Genomic DNA, 22,984 nt, shown 5'->3' on the forward strand with positions numbered 1-22,984 from the left:
CAGCAGTAAAAGAGACCTGGATAAGTTGATGAGTGGGACACGATAACAAGGGATTTAATTTGCTTCATAATATCCAGAATTTCACCATTTTTACGGATTCTAGCGGTAAAATGATTTTCAAGTAGCCCCCACACTACTTGAAAATAAAAATTCTCACTGTGAAGTCACTTCCTTATTTTTTGAAGTCACTTCCTTATTCGTGTTGTTTGTCTACTTTATTATAAGGAAAATTCCGACAAAGTCTTGTGAATCAGCATATTTATTATTCCTTTCTATACATGATTACCTTTAACAATTCGCTTTCCATGTTCATTGTTCCTTTATATTTAATTGTTGTTAATCCTACAACAAAATTCAAAGACTTATGCCTCAGGTTGGTATAACCGACCAAGCTACCTTCATCATCTTGCTCCAAGTGATTTTTATTTACTCCTTCTTGGCATTAAAGTGCTTTTTTATTATTTTATATGAATTGTTGTGATACACTAATTCTTAAATATCTTATTGTAAAGTAGATAAGCTTACAAATAATCTCATTTACGGCAGATAGTTCAGAAAAAAGAAAGAAAGAAAGTAAAATGAAATACGAATGTTAAAAGCAAATGAGACAAGAGCTTAGGCATGAAAAAGTTTTTACTAAGTAAATGAAACTTGATTTCTCTTAAAATATTGAGGAGCCCGACAATCATAAAGTCAGCTTAAAATTCCATATAAGATTCAGTACATTGTTTTTCATGTTATGAGATCTTTGTTGATTCTCCTTCAAATGCAAATGCTACACATGGCTGCAGGTGGTATTCTCAGGTTTAGAAAGAGAGGAATTTGTGTCAAATATTTGGTGATAAAGCACATATTATTTTTAGTATAATAATGTATTATGAGTAAAAGTTTTAAACATAATAAATCTTTCGTTATTTACAATTCAAAAAAAGTATTTAACAATGTTTAATTAATTGATGTACAATTTATTATTCCCTAAGAAGGAAAATGGAAAGTTAAACTTGATTATATTAAAGTGAAAAAAATATTTATTTTGGTACAATATAAAGGAAAGTCTGTGCTAAAGTACATTAAAATAAAATCAGTTTACCTAAAAACTGAATTAATTAAAAATGATCTACACTAATTAAGCTGCACTCTCTTCCATACAACCTTTAATTTTACATGAAAAGAGAAGAAGAGGAATTTAATGTTCATTTGAGAGTCAGCCCCTTATAAAAAGAGATTTCGTTGAAAAGAGATATTTTCTTGTTTTTTTTTTGTTTTTTTAAAGTCTTTTCAGGCTTTAATTTATTGAAAAGGCTTCGAAAAAACCCACTAACAGGAGGCAAAAAATAAAATAAAATAAAAAATTTTAAAAGTAAGGGGAAAAAAAAGAAAAGTGGTTTTATTTACGAGATATATCTCGCTATTATATGAAAAAATTTTATGGAACATTTGGTTCCTTTTACTTTGTAACTGATGGACAGCGAATTACCTGAACCATGACATTCGATGTTTGTTTTGTCAATATTGTTAAAATATTTAATGAAAATTATTATTGTAATAAGTATTTATACTGCACTTGGTGGTGAAATGATGTCAAAAAAGGAAAAGGATAACTTTAATGAACACCAAATTAGCAATAAACGACTTCAAAACGCTATTATTTGTTAATTTTGTCTTCAGATACATAGTTTGTGGCAACAATAATGAATAGCTTGCCGGTTTGTTTACCCTTTTCGAGTACGGAAATTTTTTGTCTTTCGGCTAGCAATTGTTTGCATACCTCGGTAATATACATATTAACCCTGCATTGTTTCTTTAATTAGTAATGCAATATCCAGGAATATCAGATGAAGAAAAACCGAGAAAGAAAGACCGAGCGAGAATCTGCAAATTTGAAAAGAAAAGTTGATCGTGAATCTGCTACGTTGACGTCAAAACGTGAAAAATTGCATCAAAACATAGATATTGGAGATATGAGCGAAGAATATTCTCATTGGTGGACTTTTAAGTTTTGAGTCAGAAATAGGACGATCAGTAAATATATGTTGCCATCATGGAAAGATAAAGCTTCCAACATTGAAGGAATGGCCAATGCAGTTTTTATATTTGCTAAATGGAGCTGACTAACATTGAATACAGTTTCGGACAGCATCGGGGGGCAAAGCTCCATAGTTTACAAGAAGAAAATTAACAACATCGAATTTCGTCTTTAGAAGAATGTTCTGAATGTTCTGAATGAATGTTTAGAATGTTCTAGAAAGGTATTACTATAGGTAATGCGACTTCTTCACAGACGTTGCCATCTCCTTCTGTAATATTGGAGTTTCATATTCTGCTTGAATAAAATAAGATTAGAAGTTTATTTATTCATTTTTTTTCAATAGCACAAATATGATGTAGTATCTTATATTGAGATTACGCAAATAGGGCGCTACAGCAAGCTGTGAAATAACGGCTGATTATAATATTAGAAAAATGCTAAGAAATATTGAAAACAAAGTCATAATTATTTTGGAGGTGAATATTCAAAAAGAAATTTCGTTGCTGAAGTAAATAAATGGAGTCGTTTTTCATTTTCTTATATGTGGTCTGGCCATCACGAACATCAGTATCAATAACCTGTGCTGCTATTCAATTTTTTTTACAACAAATGTAATTAAAATTTTTTTCCGCCCAATACAGTGCATTTCTACTTTCTCGTATACGTAGTAAAGAAAGTATAGTAATCATAAAAAAAATAATAATAAAATTCGAGATTTAAAAAAAATCTCCAACATTTTCTCCGAAAAGTTCAAAAAATACATTTCTAGAAAATGCCCGTTTGTCTGTCTGTTAATGACAACGATAACTCAAACCCCTTCGAACTAGACCATTGAAATTTGGTATACAATCTTCACACCATATTTGAAGATTTCTATCAAATTTTGAATAAAATCTGTTTAGAAAAATTCCGTCTGTTCTACTTTTTGAATATGAGTTGACACGTAGTTACAAAACGAAGGGAGCTATATAGATAAAATTCGGTACACAGATTTAACATCTATAGTGTAGACATCTGCCTATTTTTGAGGCAAATCAAACCATGGGTTGACTGTCTGTCGATCTGTACTTTCAAAAACCTGTAAACGCAATATCTTAAAAACACTTTGATTTAAATATGTCAGATTTGGTATGGTATTTTGTGACTATAAGTGCAGTTTTGTGTCAAATTTTTGTTCCGATCGGTTTTGAAAAACCTGTCACAAACACGAATTCGATTTTTGGGTGCTATTAACGAATGCCAGGAATGAAATGCAAAATAAATCGCCAAGGATGATAAGATAGTTTCAGTAAAAATGCTAAATTCCCACCGAATGATAATTTCATAACTATTGTACTATTGCCATGCAAAGTATATTCTGGCATGGCAAATTTATTAAAGGGCATGCGAGAAAGTTTGCGGGAGACACTCCCGTTAGTTATTTGAGGTCTTAGAACATTATTGGGAAAAATACATATTCTGTGATATTTACGAGATATAAAAAAATATGACTGCAATGATATATTAATTTTTTTTAATACTCGAAGTAAAATTTGCTTTGTTCTTCTTTTGTACCTCTATATAGTTCGAAACTGATAAAGCAAAAATTAAAAATAATTTTCAAGCATATCTATAAATTAAAAAAAAGGATGTATATAATTTATATATATATATATATATAATTGTGATGTATATATATAATTTAACAAAATGTGATGTAATTTATCAAATTCGTCACTACACGTATTTACCATTTCCTAAACACAATTATATCAACCAAATAAATATGCGTCATGCCAAAATTATAAAAATACACACATGCCATCGCAATTGTATTTTTCTGTTGCAACGAAATCAATGTTTTTTTCTTATCTGTAAGAAGATCAAAGGATTCCAAAATTGGCATATTCAATGTGTATCAAGGAATCATAAAATGACACTATGGTTTCATTTAACAAAAATTTCTTAACTTTTTTGCGTAAATCCATTAATGCAGCATTTCTCAACCTTTCAGTATTCGCGGCCCAGTTTCCAATCATAATTTTCATCTCGCCCTCCCCCGCTTACAATAAAAAGTATACAACAATAATGTATATTGAGTATTTTGTATTCTGTTTGTAGCCAACATTGACGAGAAACCACATCTGGCATTTTGCAAAGCGGCCAGTGAATAGATGAAGCGAATGAAAGCGGGGAAAATTTAAATATTATACTTGAAATGAAAGCCAAATACGGAGATAACATTAAAAGAATATGAAAGTAGAAAAATTCTTCAATGAAAGTTAACCTAGATGGGGTGAGCTAAATTTAGAAATTGGGAATACATTTTTTCGAATAATAAAAGAAATAAAACAGAAGCATGACTAAACAAAAGAGAAAAAATAAGTAATGTTTATGCCGTCTCGAGCATGCGCAGATGTTTTCTCATAGGAAGAAGGAAAATGTTTGATAACGCAAGTTTCAATTCCAGCCAGGCTCATTCGAGTCGATTTTTCTATCGCTATCGAATATGTCGTGAATGCGTATGTTATATATGTTTTCATGTTAATTGCAATTCACCATATTAAATATTTACGGCAGCAGATTTATGGATACATTTTTAAGCGGAAGTAAGCGAGCATTAGACGACAATCAAGCATCAACAAGTACACAGACGAGCGTGGTTCCGAAAATAAAATCAAGGAAATATTCTCAAGAATACTTAAATTTTGGGTTTTCCAGTACTGAAGTAAATGAAGAAAGGTCCCTGTGTATGATTTGCTCAAAAATGTTGGCCGCAGACAGCATGAAACCTAATAAACTTAAACGACATTCGGAAACGCTTCATAGTGAGTGCGTCAACAAACCCAGAGAATTCTTCGAATTAAAATTAAAATCATATAAAAAGCAAAAATCATTTTTTAAAGAAACTTTGTCTGTAAATAAAAAAAGCTTTAATTGCATCTTACAAAGTCCATATAATTGTAGAAATCCTCACACTATTGATGAAGAGCTTATTTTGCCAGCAGCAATTGAGATTGTAGAAACTATGTTTGGAGATAAATTTTCAAAATAATTGCAGTTCATACCTGTTTCAAATGATACTGTTGCCCGTCGAATTGGCGATATATCGGAAGATGTACAGCGTCAACTTTTCTCGAAGTTTCGCGACAAATTGTTTTCAATACAATTTGACGAAGCAACAGATAGTAATAAAGATGCTCATTTAATTGCCTATGTTCAAATTTGTGATAATATGTCAGTAGTAGAACTACTTTTCTGCAAACCAATAGAACTCAAAACATCAGCGCTCTCATTATTTGTTATTTTAAAGGATTTTATGAACGAGGCAAATATAGAATGGAAAAATTGCATCGGAATATGCAACGATGTTGCTCGTTCAATGTCCGGAAGATTCCAAGGTATACAAGCACTTGTAAAACAAAAATCGCCTCAGTGCAACATTGTATGATCCACACAGAAACTTTGGCTTCGAAAGAAATGAGTCCTGGTTTGAATATTGTGTTAACTACGGTTGTAACCGTAGTAAATTATATAAAAATGAGATCTCTGAAATCGAGAATCTTTTCCGCACTTTGTAAAGACATAGGTTCAGTACATTCAGCGTTACTATTTTATTGCGAGGCAAGATGGTCATCACGTGGGAAATTTTTGCAAAGTGTTTATGAATTAAGAGAAGAAATCGCCATTTTCCTAGAAGAAGAAAACAGACAGGAGACCGAGAATTTTCGCGATAGTTTATTTGTGATGAAATTGAGGTACTTGGTCGACATATTCGAGAAATTAAATAACTTGAATCTTCATCTCCAAGGAGCAAATACACATATGTTGGATACGAGTGATAAAGTTAATGCTTTTTTTAGAAAATTGGAATTGTGGAGCAGAAATTTAAAGCAAAAAAACCTAACAATGTTTGTAAATGTGGATGATTGTACTAAAACTTACAAGGCTGAAGAAGAACATGTAAAAGTTGTTTTTGTAACCATTGAAAATCATTTAGCCATGCTGGCAAAGAATTTTAAAAAGTATTTTCATGCTAACGACAAACTGATAGCAAGTTACGAGTGGATTAGGGATCCATTTCATAAGACTCCCGAAGGACTCTCAATTGATGAGGAAGAAAAACTCATAGACTTCACGAAAAGTGGCGAAACTAAAAGGCAATTTTGAAATAAATCACTATTTGAATTTTGGGCAGGAGTAAAGTTGATTTTTCTGCACTAAAAACAAGGACATTTCACATTCTATTACCATTCAACACCCTACCTTTGTGAAACTGGATTTTCTGCTGTGGCTTCTTTGAAAACAAAATATAGAAACAGAACTGAGTGTGGCTATTTCTAATACTAAGCCTTCCTTCAAAAAACTTTGTTCTGAAAGACAGGCCCAAGGAAGTCACTAATAATTATTAAAGTTGTTTTTAATTTAGTACGTTTTGATTAAGTAAGTAGTTTTACTTTAATAAGTTATTAAATATGTCGAAATGTATTTTGTTTTCTATGTGTATGTGTGCTTTTCTTTCAGTCAGTTAATCAATTTTTTAAAATAATATTTTCTCTTGGATATTCTTGCCGCCCCCCTCTAGTGTTCTCGCGCCCCCCTAAGGGGGCGCGCCCCACAGGTTGAGAATCGCTGCATTAATGACCAAGAGCAGACCAAATAAGATTTTAAGGGTATATAATTTCGTAAACGCCTTCTACATCTGTTATATTTCTGTTTATAATTATAGAAGTTAATCTCATAATTTTAGAACTATTTATGAATAAGTTTTAAAAACATTGTTTTACTCTACTCAATTTTCTTGTATAATTAGATAATTTTGAACATTCTTTTTTTGCTCTCTTTCCATTTTCCTGTGCATTTCCTGAACGTATCATTATAGTATATAGAGGAAATGGCAAATCCTCGAGGGCTATGGCAGCTCTTCTCTCGACTTTCATGTGTAATGACGCAGTATTGTGTATTTTGTACTTCGTAATGTATGAATGATTTAGTAATGATTGAAAAAAAAAACTGAGTATCTAGTTAGAGAGAGTTAGAGAGTATCTGGTTAGTACAGATATGTAATCTTGGCAACAAGATCTTATATTAAATTTTATTCATCTAATTTGCGTTCACGCGCAGTAATATGCGGATGTGAAGATATGTAGATAGATGATCACTCCGTTAATGAACTTAATCCAAAATTTAATCTCATCTAAAATTTTAATGCTAGAAAGTATGTACCGAATTTTATAACTCTAGCTTAATCCATTTTTGAATTATCGTACGCAAAGAGATAGAGCTATAATCGTTAAATTTGATCTCAAGATTTTGAGGAATTTCCACGCTTCAGACCACCCTAAATCCAAAAAGGCTATTTTTGAAATTATGTTCGTCTGTTTTTAAATATGATAATTCAAAACTTCTTTGAGCCAAATGGTTGAAATTTAGTATGCGGATTTATCACCCCATTTGTAGATATTTATCAAATTCTGAACGAAGTCCATTGGGAAGAATCCTCCCGCTGGTGTGGCGTGGTGTTGAGAGAGGGGTGCCAGCTCAGGTGTCCTCCTCGTCATCCGACCGCGGTTCAAAATTACGAGGTCCGTCCCTAAATAGTCCTAGTGTTGCTTAAAACGGGACGTTAATATTACTAAACTAAACTAAACCAAACCATTGGGAAGAATCTGTCTGCCCGGCTGTCTGAATATAAATTAATAGGATAATTACAAAACAAAGAAAGGAAGAATATTAAAATTTGGTTACATATTTAATATCTACAATGTAGATATGTGGTATATTTGGAAACAAATATGTCAAAGGGGTTACTGTTTGTTGATCTGTACTTTTACAAGTAGGTATGCGCGATACTCAAAAACGCAGTAACTGAAATACATGAAAGTTGGTAAGTGACTTTGCGATTATAGTTGTACAGTTCTTTATCGAATTTTGGTTTTAATCAGTCGGGAAAAAAAGGCGTTCAAAATGTGCATTGAATATTCTGGTACTTTTTTACTAACATCTCAATGATGAAATGTTAAAAAGAAAATCTGTAAAGATTGTACACTAATAGATTCTTTTTTTTACTCTTGATAGCCAGTGACACGCGGTTAATATTACAAAAATAAAATTATTAGTGAGTATGTGAGGAAGTTTCAGGAAGACCACCCCCCATTGGTGTCATTTGTCATGTTCTCAGACAGATGTAATTTCAAAAAAGTATTTGAACTTAGGGAGGTTTGATACGAGAAGATTTGTCACAAAAGCTTGATAAAAAAATTTTAACGATTACAGCACGATCTCTTTATATTTTTTATCTACGAGATATTGAAAATCAAGCCTTCTCCATCACAATCTGAAAATCAACAATAATTATTTATCCTGGAAAACTAAATTATTAGATCTCATTTGACTTTTGACGTGGCAAACAACACAATTCTGTTGACCCAGTACACATTCAGCAAAAGGCACTGTCAGGAAGAGAACAGGGGATCTCAATTGAGAAATGAAAAACGGCTCGACCACATCCCTCGGCTGACGTCTCGACAGAATCGTCTGACACTTCCCATCTCCTCCCCCCGCGCCGAAAGGGCAACTTAATTTGTTACCCGGGATTTTGCCCCAGTTGCAGGGAAGACTGAAATTTATTTACCGGCGGCTCACTTAACAAAATCAATGCCTCTCATTTCATTAGGTGGCTTGCCTCTCTCTAGCTTCCCTCATCCATCTCCGCGGGAGAGATTAGGGATCGTCTTCAAATTAAATTATTCACGCCCTTTGATCCGCTTTTTTTCTTCCCGAATCTTTGCGGAACATTGAACAATTTGATTACTATCCCGGTTATACATAGTTTTTTTAGGTTTTTCGTAAAAGGAGACAAAAAAAACATAAATATAATACTGATAAAAATACTTATTTAATCATTTGTTGTTAGAAAATAAGGTGTATTATAATGTATTAGTGACGAGGCTTTTCATATTTCTTTAAACTTCTCCCCCCCCCATTCTTATCACCTTACTTTCTTTCTTTTGTTCTTTGTCAAATGATAAAAATAATTATTTTTAATATGGTATTAATATGAATACATGAGAATTAATTTAAATATTTTATTATGCAGGAATGTTTTCCTATTTTTCATGTATACGTAATAAAGAGAAAGTGTAATAATTCGAACACGAGATTTTGACGAATCCCCATGTTTTAGAGACTCCCAGAGTTTGAAAAACAAATGTTTAGTAAATGTCCGTTTGTCTGTGACAAAGATAATTCAAAAACGCTTTGAGCTGCAAGTTGTTATAATATATATATATATATAAGAGTAATATAAGAGTAAAGATATAAGAGTAAAAGTTACTCTGGCATAAATCACTTTGTCCCTTTTTCTCAAAAAGTTTAAAATTATAACCATTTTATGAACTGAAATTTGTCCTGTGTCGAAAAAGATTATTCAATACCTTGTAGAATTTATTCGTCATTTTAAATATTTAATTACAACTCTACAAGAAAGTTTTAAGAAATCGTCACTTAGTTCGTGCACGTAATGCATAGGTTAACAATTTTGTCCATTGTTGAAAGATTTTCACTCTATGCATAATTATGCGTCACAGATTACTAAATTATTAGTTATCATTTTAATTTTCTTCTTTAAGCGATATTTATAGAGAAAATATAATCATTGTAAAAACATGTGACAAATTTCCAAAAAGTTAATAAACTAGAAATCTCGAATCTAAATCTGAAATTTTGATCAGGTTATGAATATGCGTTTAGATAATCATATATCTAGAGAAACAAATGAAATTACGTAAATGTTCTTGTCTATCTATCTACATATGTGAGTGCTCAATTAGTTAAATACACAGTGAGATAAATAGAGGAAATTTGAAGTGTTAGTCTTACAGTATATATATATATTCTGCGCCAAACCTTTCGCCAAATTCTCCAAAAAGATTACTTTATTTAAATACATCGTCAATTTTCTTCATATAATATAGGACTTCGAAGAAAGCCAATCTTGCTCTTTTGAAAAGGAAATAAATGTGATAAAGGTTAATTAAATGAGAAAAATAGTCTTAATTTCATTGCAATAATAGAAAGTTTTGTTATAAACTACATTTAAAAGTTAAATTAATGATTGAGAGAAATAGAACAGAAATGAGGCTGTGAAACCAGTATCATTAAAAAGCTAATTCTTCAGATTAAAAAAAGGGCATAAAAGTTGTTTTAATAGAATAATAATTTTGGAAATTATTAATTAACCAAAATTAGGACATTAAAAATTTTTTGGAAAAGTTGTAATATTTCCATATTTCCTTTTTCATACATTTAAAATGCCATCTTAAACCTATGGTAAAAAATAATGTCATTTAGAACTCACATAAAAAAAATATTTCCTGTTGAAATGGATAAAAATCTTATAAAAGTATAGTGTGTATATAAAAATTATATAAAAGTATAAAAAAAATGCTAATTCATATTTTGACAGCCGATTAGATTGACTTTCGCTCAATGGATTTCGTTCAAAGTTGGAAGAAATCTACAAATCTGCCTTAAGTCAGTAACCTAATCTTTCTTATTCAAAACGTTTTTGAGCTATCCTGTTCACAGATGGATAGACATAAAATATACTTTTCGGCCTCGAGTTCGGGTTATGATGATTCCATTATTTCTCTTTATATATTTCGTATACGAGGAAAGTAAGAATGTATATAATATTTTCATTCAACGCAAATGTTAAAACAATGAACAGAAACTGAGCATTGTTTCGTTTACTTTCATAGTATTCTGAAGAAAACTGAATGTAGACATGTGCTTAAAAGATTTGGTCCACTACGCTTTAAAGCGATACAGTTTTTATTTATAGAGAAGACACATTCTAAATTTTATTTCTGTAGATCATTACGTGTTTGAATGTTGCCCATTTATACATAGGCAAACAACGGGCGTAATTCCAAAAATGGGTTTTGGGGGCTCAAGGAATTCAACATGTCATTGTTCAATTTTTTGAAGATTATAATACTTTCTTTTTGTGCATAATTCGAATAATAAAAAAATAACTCATCAATATATATAAAATAATTGGCAAAACAGAAGAAGTAGTTCTGACTACTGTACCAAATTTTATATCATATAAAATAATAATGCTTATATATATATATAATATATCATTAATGGTCGCCTATACTCAGTCTCTTTGATTTTCGATAGAAATCTTGAAAATATTGCTCTAATAGTTTTTCTATGAGAGAGAATGGCTTCGACTGAGTTCTTCAGTTCTATTATTTGTTCCATCTCACCAATTTTTACTTCACGTCTAAATGCGTCTTCAATTATAACCCACCAAAAACTTTCTTCTGTTTTAAAGAAATAAAAACCTGAAAAAAACCTCCAAACCAATGACGATCTCGAAAACTGATTTTGCTATCTTGAATTCATAGTTAATCAATGAGAAAGCTCTATCCTGTCTGTACGAGTATAATTCAAAATAGTGCTTTCACTTGGTGTGAGAAGATATAGTTCAGCAAAATTGACTGATATGTCAAAATCAATTATATTATTATGTTTAGAGAACAGCTGGTCGTTGAAAGCAGATGGCAATGACGAAAGAAAACCCATGATGAATCATTAATTGAAAAAGGCGAATGCTTGTAGAGTATTTTTCACAGGCCGATTCAGCCTTTTCTTAATATACAGACACAATCATTTTTAATACATGTCATATTATGAGTGACATGCTTATGCAAAAGAATAAGAAAAAGTAGAGGGGAAAATATTCCTGCCTTTTAATACTAACCCTGTCGCCTATGCTATAGCTGAAACCGACTTTATTGCTTTTCACATAGAGCAATGATCGGATATATTGCTCATGAATGACGCAACTTGTAGTTCTACACATCTTAGGATATACCAAAAGTTTTATAAACTTAAACAATTTTCATTTTAAATAAACCTTTAACTAGCCGCCTTTCGGAACCAGCTGTTTACCCACAATTTGGATATTTGAAATAGTTGACAAAACCAAAGCCACCAATGAATTTATTTCGACAGATTTTATTTCATATTAATGCTACCAATAGGCACATGAAAGTAATACAAATTTCATATCAAATTAGTGATGCCATTCTTTCATCCACCGTTCATTACCGGTATAAATTGTAAAAGAATCACTTGTTTGCTCATTTTCTGATTGGAAATATTTTAGTTAATAATATTAATTTAATCATGCCAACAAACCCTGCTTAACGTCATCATATGACAACAAAAGTGTAATAAAAATTACAGTAATATAAGTACAAGTTGTGTAATATTGATAGAGTTTTTTGATTTGTTAGCTATATTGCAAACTGACGAAATCATTAAGCCAGTCGTGAAAATTGACGAAATTCTTTCTGTTGTTGAGACCGAAAAGTTGTTTCAAAGAAACAGAGAGAAAGAGGATAGACAACCATTGATGACCAATCGGGGAGTGATAAGAATTCATATAAAATGAAATTTTTTGAAATTAGTTACGCGGTTGAGGTTGGCGAACTCTGTATCAAAATTTTCTTATAAAGAATGTATTTTGAAAAAGTTCCTTTTCGTTTTCTCTTGAAGGTCGAGAGTGGTTGAAAGTAGTCGACGATATCCTACCGAGAGGCCATGTGGAACAAAAATTGATGGAATCGGACCAATGGATGATGCTGAGCAACTAGTAAGTAGTTTTCCTTATAATTTTAGTTTTTAAATATATAGGTAATAAGTGTAATATCTAAAACTTAATGCTCTTCCGATATCTCAGAAACTTTTTAAAGATTATTCAAGACTTGGATAATGATACTCAACGCAGCTTTCTTCATGCTGTGAACATGAATTCCTTTTAGTTATAATCTGTTTTCGATTAGTACCTTAAACGGTAGCCATTAGAGGATTAATCTGTCGAACAAGTTTTCCTGCGAATGGAATTTTTCAACAGTAAAAACACTCTTAAATTATGCAACTGTTTTGATATACATCTGCTATACAAATTTTGATATTATTATTCCCCAAAATATTAATAGTACTTCCGAGATATATTAATACTAATTTAACATGTTTATAGGTTTGCATGCTGTAGGAAAACCTATCGTATGTATGATTAAAAATTGTGTAAAGCTCTTTTGCTACAGTGCAAATCATTGGACCTGGAAGTATTCGATTTGGCAGATGATTATTCCTTGGATAAAAGTACGCTGTGGGAAAAGGTTTTCCCAAATCTTAATTTTAATTTAAAAATCAATGGAGATTTTAACGTTTACAAAGAATATTACTACACACACAAAAAAAATAAAAAAAACATTTTGAACAATTTTAAAATTTAAAAACAAGCTTTTCAATGATTTCACTTCCTTAAATTTTTTTAAATTTTTTTGATAAATTAAAAAAAAATGCTATTAATTATAATTTAATATTAGCTTTTGTTACTGTAATTGATTTTCCCCACTTAAGTTGAAAAGATATGAAATACATTTTTTTTTGTGTACATTATCGCTGCTATAAAATAAATTTTTGTGCGTAAAATAGCAATCTTTAAACGCTGTCATACAGAAATGTTTCTTACGAGAAATTCGAATCTCTTTAGAAACATTTTCCTTAGGCTGATTTATAAATCTTGAATAAACATCTCATAACCAAGAAAGAAAACCCGGCTAGAATCACATTTTTTCATTATTGTCTTTTCTAGATGGAACTTAAGATAGTAAAGTGATTTTTATTTTGTCTTATCGGTATTCTTTTCTTAAATGACTCATTGAAAAATAAGTCATTCAGTTTCTTATGAAAAACATTTGAAAATTTGTGAATCAAACAGGGGGGAAAAAACCGATTATTTCCTTAGTTAAGAAAGAAGAATATGATAAATGAAAAATTAATTTCATAAATTATAAATGAAAACAAAACTAGTCTTTCTCATTTAAAATTTGGATTTAAACAAAAGACGCATTAAATAAAACTCAAATTCATTTCAGCTTATGTTGACCATTTAACAACAAAGCAGTTCATTTATCATTGTTTCATAATTGAAATTTATAGAACGATCATATTCTAAAAGGGATAGATTTTCTGGTCGTATTAAAAAAATAATAAACAGTAATTCTAAACTTTGATCTCATACTTAACCAATAACAGAAGGAAAACTTCTATGATTACAAAACAACAGTTATGATAAAATTTAACTTTCAGATAACTTTCCCCTATACGTTAGATGAAATTTTTCATATTCAAATAAAAAAAAAGTTAACACTGTTTTTCTCCATTGCTTCACATTACTATATTAAGTACTTGTCCTAACTCCTTTATGGGTTTATGGATCGTAACGCAAAAGAGTAGATCCTAAAATATATTACATTATTTACCTCAATCTGCCTTAAAATGCAAATGCAGAAAAACTTTGGTAACAGTGACAGTTTTGTGCAGTCGACTACCCTTCTACCACTGAACTGCGCGATATCGACAGGTGATAATACTGACAAAATGAAGATCGAAGTGCTACGGAGTTTCCATAAAAGCTTTATTTCAAATAAGTAGAACTGTACTCTGATTTCGAATAATTCCCCAAAACTAATAAAGAATGAATTAATTTAATTTAGGCACGAAAATCAAAGAAGATATAACTATTGCTTTAGAATATTAATACATACAGGGTTATTTAGAAGGAAAAGTTCAGATTTAAAATATCTATTTCTTCTAAATGGCAGTTGATACAAGCATATACGGTAGGTCACTGAAAAGAGAATAGTTCTATGTTTTAGCTGCTTCTTGTTTACGAGAAAATGGTGATGCATCAGAAAAGTTGTTTTATGTGGTGTTGTATGCAATATATATATATATACTAGCCGCCTTTGGCGACCAGCCGGTTCGCCAATCTTAATGTTAGTTAAAATTTTAATAATTAAATATTTTATGCAATTCCTACTTTAATAGCTTCTTCATCAAAATATTTTAAAACTTCATATTTTGATAGTTATATAATTCTCTCATAATATTATAAACGCCTTCAGTCATAACGTAATATGTATCTCTCTAATTTTCTGTTAGTTCCCGTAGAATTTAGACTATAAATTAAAGTGGAAAGGATGAATCTGCAATTAATATAATAATATTTTTTACGGAAACAAAGCATTGTTTTATAATATGATTACTGAAAACAGTCACTGAGCGTTTAAACTTTATGGGCACTAAAGAATATCTTTCCTAATTTATGTAATATTTCAAGAATTTGTCAACAAAATATTCTCAGATTCATTATGACCAGAACGATTAATTAATAATGTTTAATTTTAAATGCATCAAACACTAAGAAAATAAAACGAATCGTTTAAAATAATCGGTTGAAAACAGATTAAAAAAAACTAAAAAAACGACGTACTTAAAACAATAAGCGTATACAAAAAATATATAACTAACATAAACACAATTTAATTACAAAAACATGCAACTAACCTAAAAATAATTTAAATCATCCGTTGATAATGGTTGTCATGTCAGCAATCAGAACACAATGCGCATGCGTGAATTTTCAACGCCAGTTCCCTTACGCAAATGCGTGAGTTTTTCTACCCCAGTTGGGGTAACGCTATGCAGATTAGACTTTTTTAATTTCCTTTATTCTGTTTTATTTTAATTCAAAAGTACTTCAGAATGAATCTGAAAGATCGATTTATTAACAATGTTTAATTTTAAATGCATCAAACATTAAGAAAATAAATAGAATCGTTTCAAATAATCAGCCGAAAAATCTTAAGCATAGCCTCATGACTGTTGGGGAAAAAAAACTGAAGCCGTACTCATTTGGCGGTGGGGAAAATGAAAAGAATTTTATGGCGGGAAAGTTAGTTTTTAATTAATAATTAAGATTCTAATTAAAAATTCAAAAAAAGGGCTATCCTATCTTTTAAGTTAGATCAAACTGCACACGGTGTGCAAATTTGATTAAAATCGGTTAAGTAGTTTAGGAGTCCATCGCGGACAAACAACGTGACACGTAATTTATATATATTAAGATATATATATATATATATATATATTAAGATATATATATATATATATATATTAAGATATATATATATATATATATATATATATATATATATATATATATATATATATATATATATATATATATATATATATATATATATATATTGTAGCATGCATTTTGTTGTATGTTAAACAGCATTTTTTTTTCATTGTGAATGCTATTTTTGTGTACGCTTCGGCTGTGTTTTCGCATTTTATTGTAAAATAATCTGTTGGATTTCTCACCTATTGGACAGAAATTTCTTTAACAGTTTTATTTACAAATCATATAAATTTAGAATAGAAAATAGAATAGCATTAAAAGAGCACCAGAGGAAGTCTCCCCGCTACATTAGTGTACTTTAGTGTTTATACAATATGGTTTTTCTATTTAGCTTTGCAGTATAGAGAAGAGAATTGGGGGTGCCTTACGGATTTCTTCCAATTGACAGATTAGTTTAAAATTCAATACAGACCAACAGTTTTGGCATAAATACTAAATTTCAAATTTTATTTATCTTCCAAGTCGTGTTTTTAGTTATTCTCTCATATATACGCATTAGCAAATAGATGATCAATCCTTTATCCGATTTTGTCCAAATCTAGACATAGATCACCAGATTGGGTGTAAAGACCATATAATAAAATCTGTATATCTAGCATGTACGTTCACTTACGCACAAATTTTTGTGCAAATCTTGACTTACAGTAAAAATAAATCATATAATAAATCTCACCTTTCTAGTTCATTAAGGTTTTAAACTATCGCATACTCACGAACGAACATACTGACAGATTGCAATTCATTGGAATCAGTAAAAAATATATATAACTTAGATGTTAAGAACATATACCAAATACCATCCATCTAGCTGTTGCATTTTTTAGATCAAAGTTAGACAAACCTAATTCTAAAATTGTGTTTTTATGGCTTTCTAAATTAAAATTACGGAGTTCGTCCTTGTCTTAAATCGAATTTTTGGAATTAGCTTTGTTCTTTTGTACTTCGCAAGCATGAAAGTTAATAATATTCTTTTTGTTTGCGAATATTAATTCGAAAGGATCAAACTATAAAAATTGAATTATTTAATTATTTTTATTTAATTAATTTTAATGTATATGAAATCTACAAACATAACACATGATACATATATATTAATAATCTTTCATTACCGTCCATTTTAATGATCACTGATTCTTTCAGAATTTCAAATGATATCTTTTGCTTCACAACATTTTACATTACTATGAAAGAAATTTCTTAAACTGACCATTTACCATTTTCCACGCATCTTACATATAAAAATTATCCATTCTTTTAAGGGGCTACAATAAATATTTTGTTTTTATTTAAGATCATTGGAAAAAGTGTGATATAGCATTTTTGTTTTTAAATTCTACTATTTCTAAAAAAATAGATATCCTTTTTATAGTAGTTACCTTCGTTTTTATGTATGAAATTTTATCGAAGTTCAGTTTTGAATTAAATAATGGAATCAATTCTTGCGCTTTGCAGAAGAAAAAAAATGCGGAACATTCCTCCTGGGCCTAAGCCAACAAATACATGACATACAGTATTGCTTTTGGCATGTGATTATGGCGTCTTGCGAATCGAATTCATTAATTTAATAGGAAATGATAACTCACCACTTAGAATAAATTTGCGTTTCCTATACTTTTATAATAAGTGCAAGTACATCACAACGCTCGAGAGCGTGTGCTCGTTTCAAGAATGAAAACTTGATGAAGGGATGATTTAATTATGCATCTGAATTAAATATAAAACTTTCGTACACTTTTTAATAGTGACATTGTAATAATTAAATATAAATAAATTTGAATTATGTTGATGATGTCGTGTCCGCGTTACCACGGAAAGGGGGTGCAGTAGCTACTGAGGGTAAAGACCTTGAGCACCCGAGGGCAGAAGTCTGACTTCTAGCTCATATGAAAATGACACACACCCATTCGCTTGCACAACCCCTTTCTACGGGGGGGGCACATTCACACACCTCACAAATAGAACACAGATGAAGAACAACCATGCCCTAATCGGAATTCAAGCCCGGGACGCCCAGATCACGGGAAAGATGCGCCACCCCTATGCCAGGACGCTGGCATTTGAATTATGTTACTAATTTTTATTAAATTTCATTATTGTTTCTGTTTGTGAACCTATGCACACTGTAAACTCATCTTCACGATTAGCAGCTCATTACTCTTCCTGGAACAAATCCTTTGACGCACAGTACTATGAAGATGTAGCTAGGAATCTACTTAGTTTACAAAATTTAAAACGATATAGTATGAATTGTTTTCCAGCGAGAAAAAAATGACGATGTAGGTACTAAAAATAGTATGATCTTCAATTCTATATAATGTAAAGGAAATGGGTTTTTATAGTATCTCATGAAATTCTATTTTATTCCATTGAGTATTCTTAAATTTGCAATAATTTTAATTATTCGTCATTATTTTCTTTGTGGGAAACTGCAAAAAAATTAATATACTTATATGAAATTTATAAAATTCTAGAAAATCTTACCTATTAATGGAAGTAATCTAAAAAAACTATCCTCAAGTTTGAGGAGTATTTCATAAATTCAACATTTCAATTATTTGTTATGAATACTTTTATTGCGAAATAAATACGAATGTTTCTTTATAATATTAATACTATCGATCTTTGTTAAGATAACATCAATATTTTATTAATACCATTAACTCTTCAAAAAAAGCTTTTTCAATATGATCTTTAAATTATCAATAATCTTAAATGATTATTTGATTTTTTTTTTCAAAAAAATTAATGAAATGTTGCAATAAATAGTAGGTAAATGGAATGCACTTTAAACTTTTTCAAGTTACCTAACATGCTTGGGTTGTCAGTAGTGGAAAAAAAAATTACTTGGTAATTTTACTTCAAAGATTCAAGATTCAACATTGAATATTAATGTCTATGCAGAGTTAATTTTATATCTAAAAAAGAGCTCCTCGGAAAGTAAATCAAGGATATATTTAATTTATTTTAAGTAGACACTTTATATTGCAATATTTTTCAACAATAAAATATAACTTGTCATTGTTTGATTTTCCTATTTTCTCAAATTTTTTGCTATGCAGAGCTTTTAACAGGTTGTCTCTAAAGCAATTTTGTGCTCTGCTGATTTTATGGATTTTATGGAAGATTTTACTGGATTTTATGGAAGATTTTACTGGATTTTTTTCATGTTGCTAGACATTTCGTTTCAACGATCTATTTCAATCTTTTTTCAATTTCTGTACAAGAGATATATCAAGTCGGAAATACATGTTGAGAAACATTAAAATGCGATCAAAACCATTCAATGTGCGCGTTTTTTTAAAAAAATAATTTATATTGCTCTTTTATTTAAATTGCAAATAATTTTGAAAAATATCCGAATTTATCGACGATTTAATTTTCATATTAAATTCAGTTTTTTCACTGTTGTGACAGAATGAATTTAGTCCCCCAGCACTCTTTGTTCAACTCCAAAGTTTATTTTATGCCACGAAGCAAAAAGTCACAATTTTCTCCTACTTAGATTATCATACAAAATGATATGATAAAAAAATTTCAGGTTTTTCAACGTTGCTTTCTAAAAATTTTGGAAACGAATAGATAAATTTTTTTAGGATTGAGCTAAAGCGTGAAAGATGCATACTTTGAATTTTACTTGCAATTCGGAGGGGAAAATGATGTTAAAAATATAGTATTAAATTAAAGAAAATCTAAAGTATTAGTATTTGCATCTTCAAGAATGAGAAATTTTGTAGAAAATAATTCAATCAGAATAAAAATTAGAAAGAAAGAAAAGATAAAGAAACAAAGTGTCCTTTCAGAGTGAAGGCGTAAAACTCCTTGTAAAAAACAAGTATGCGTAAAAAACGTTTTTCAATTTCACATAATATGAAACTAGTTTAGACTGAATGTTTATACAAAGTAACTTATGGTTTTAGAATTCTGGAGAATTTTATACTGATCGCAAATTAAATATATTTGCCAAACATGAAATATTTATTTTTGACGGTTTAAAAAAATAAACTAGCCCATTGTGCTGTAATTAAAGAAATTTTTTTGCCAAGTTTGTTAAAACGTTTAAATTTACATGGATCTAAATTATTTTTTAAATATTTCTTCAAATGCTAATTTTATAATTCGTTAGAAAAGTGATCTGACAAAGGTTCGATATAAAAAAATGTAAGCAAAAAAGTTTGCATTTTCGCCAAATTATATACCTCGAAATTTCTTACTTTCACATAAAAAAATTATTCCTTTTTTTATATTGAATATCCAGAAAATTAGCAGCATTTTAAATGAAAAAGTATTTTTGATTTTAAAAAATGGAATAATCTTTAAAAATGGTTATGTACAAATCGCATATGGGAAGAAAAAAAAAGCCATTGAAATTGTTTATAAAAAATTAAAGGAAAATTGATCATGCTTCTAAAAATGTGCATCCAAATAATCTCTAAAATAAAAAAAGTTTAAACTTTCATATACCTATTTAAAGAAAGAAAAGTTCTTTAATGAAATAAATGTTTTCTAATTATTATACAATTCAGTACATAATAATATTTTCAAAATCTATTACTATAATGCAATAGTGTAATTAATATTAAAAACTTTTTGCCGTTTAACTTTCTTAAATAAAATTATTAAATATTAATCAGAAAATTCTATAAAATGATGATATCAATGAAATCATATAGTTCGTATAAAAAAAGAAGGAATCGAAATATAAAAGATCTCATAGAAGAACTATCAATTGAGCCTTTACATTCGATTTGGTAAATTTCAATATTTTTTGGAGGAAAAAAAAAATCCTCAAAAAACCCGACATTACATTTTTTTTTTTTTTGTCTATTTAGGGATTTAAATATCATGTTAAAAGTTTCTGATAATTTCCAATGGAATTGTAAAAATTCGACTAATGCACATACTTCCAAATTAATGCAATAATTAATGCACATGCTTTCAAATTCATTAGGTAAAGCCTAACTTCATTCATTAGTAAATCATAGCTGCAAAAAATATTTTATGGTCTACTACATTATTCTTTTGGATTTTTTTTTCTGACCAAAAAACTTATAATTGATCAAATTATAAATTATTACCTTGTTTTAGAATGAAAATAAGTTCTGGCAATCGATAAATCGAATGATCTTTCCTAACAATTAAAATATCTGTATAATAAGCTTTTAAAAAAAATCGAATATTAATTTTCTATAACTTTAAACTTTCAAATGTGCGAAATTTTTGAATAAAGCATTTGATTTTAAACAAAAATGTAAAATAATAATAAACGCACTTTTCTATAAACGGATTTGAAAAAATAAAACATCTGAAATTCTAGCTATATCTGAACAAAACCATCCTTAAATTCGGCTTAATGCTTAGAGAAATAAAGTTCAAAACTCACCTGAACGTCCGTTTATGTCCCTTGAAGAACACTCGTCATCTGTACTAGCAGGTGGGTGCTCATCAGCAGTATCTTGACCATCAGTGTTTCCCGTGTCGCTCGGGGAAGAAGGAGAATGGTTGCCGACCACCCCCATCACCGAAGAAGGGGACGGAGTCCGGCAAGGAATGCCGGATACTTCGTGGTAAGTCCCTAGATGGAAGGGTCCACCGAAATCCGGCAACATTGGTCTCTCCCGCATGGCCAAAGATGGCGGTGGGAATAGATGACCCGGCATGGCGTAACTGAAGTTACTGTTCATGATAGGTCTAAAGCTAGCGGAAGATTCCATATTCATGTTTCAAGTAATCGCGGAAACAGAATTACGTGAATTTGTAAATAATTCCAGCGAATTATTTTAAAGATACAGATAACTGTTATATCATTCTTATTCGCAATTTAATTTCAGCATTGCTTTTTAAAAAAAAACTATAACTTTATAAATTTCTTTTGCTCTGTTTTCTGTTCTTCAAGTATAGATGAAATTCGGCAAAACCTGGTCTCTCGTCAAACTGCTTGAGCTTTAAAAATTCACATTTTAATAAGAATTTCAAAATAACTTTGAAAGTTTTTGAATGAGTTTTTACACTTTTGGATGAGAGAACGAATATCGTAATAGTTTTCTTTTTAAATATGTCAAATAATAACTTTTGTCAATTTGCGATCCACAAAATCCACTTTTCTTCAGAAAAATCTACGCCAGCTTCAATAGTAATAAAGTATATATAATTTAATTTGATATCAGTTGTATATGTAGTCTTACCTTATCCAGATACAAGTTGCTGAACATTAATTTTCATTCCTTTCATAAAAAAAAGGCGTTAGATAATAATTACTGATTTAACATTATACAGAATTTTAATATCATATTTCTGCATTCAAACTGATGAAAATTCTTGGAATATACGATTCCGTTATCCTAAATAAATCGAGATGAAATAGAATCACTCTTAACATCTTTCAATGCAAATAAAACTATGATACCATTCGTTCTATAATTTTATATCGTATGAATCGTTCATGAAAATTAGAATATTATTTTTATAAAATCGCGAACTCCAGAGGATAAATTAATAACTATTTAACCGATCCTTAAAATGGGGTAATTCTTTAGTAGAATAAAAACAAAAACAAAAAAAAAAACAAAAAAAAAACAAAAAAAACTTTTCTCACCTATGAAATCCAAATATATTGCTAATGGCCTAAATTATTTGCTGTACAGTGTTTAATTTCTTGTTATCGAATGAAAACAAAAATCCAGTTCTAGATTGTAGATCTTCTTAAGAAGAAGTAAAATAGCTCTTTTTAATTATTATTCAACTGAAAATTATGGCACACCACAAATCTTGAAATGTAGAGTACATAATGTATATTAATATGAAGCACAATATTTTAAAATCGAAGTATTTCGAAACAAACTGTTAACTTCTTACAAGTCCTTCTTAGAGCACAGATAACGTTCTCTTCATCTTACATAACA

The 22,984-nt window shown here is 29.8% G+C and overlaps 1 protein-coding gene across 1 annotated transcript in view; it reads right to left on the reverse strand.

The window, feature by feature from the left end:
- The window catches only part of LOC129969183 (class E basic helix-loop-helix protein 22-like), a 28,978-nt gene extending 7,052 nt beyond the window's left edge, over positions 1-21,926 (reverse strand). The window contains exon 1 of the mRNA XM_056083623.1: positions 21,466-21,926. Within this exon, the coding sequence (XP_055939598.1) occupies positions 21,466-21,802 (337 nt within the window). The 5' untranslated portion in view covers positions 21,803-21,926. The remainder of the gene's footprint in view (positions 1-21,465) is intronic.
- Positions 21,927-22,984: the final 1,058 nt, after the last annotated feature.

The sequence above is a fragment of the Argiope bruennichi genome, chromosome 5 (assembly GCF_947563725.1).
Source record: "Argiope bruennichi chromosome 5, qqArgBrue1.1, whole genome shotgun sequence".
Lineage (NCBI taxonomy): Eukaryota > Metazoa > Arthropoda > Arachnida > Araneae > Araneidae > Argiope > Argiope bruennichi.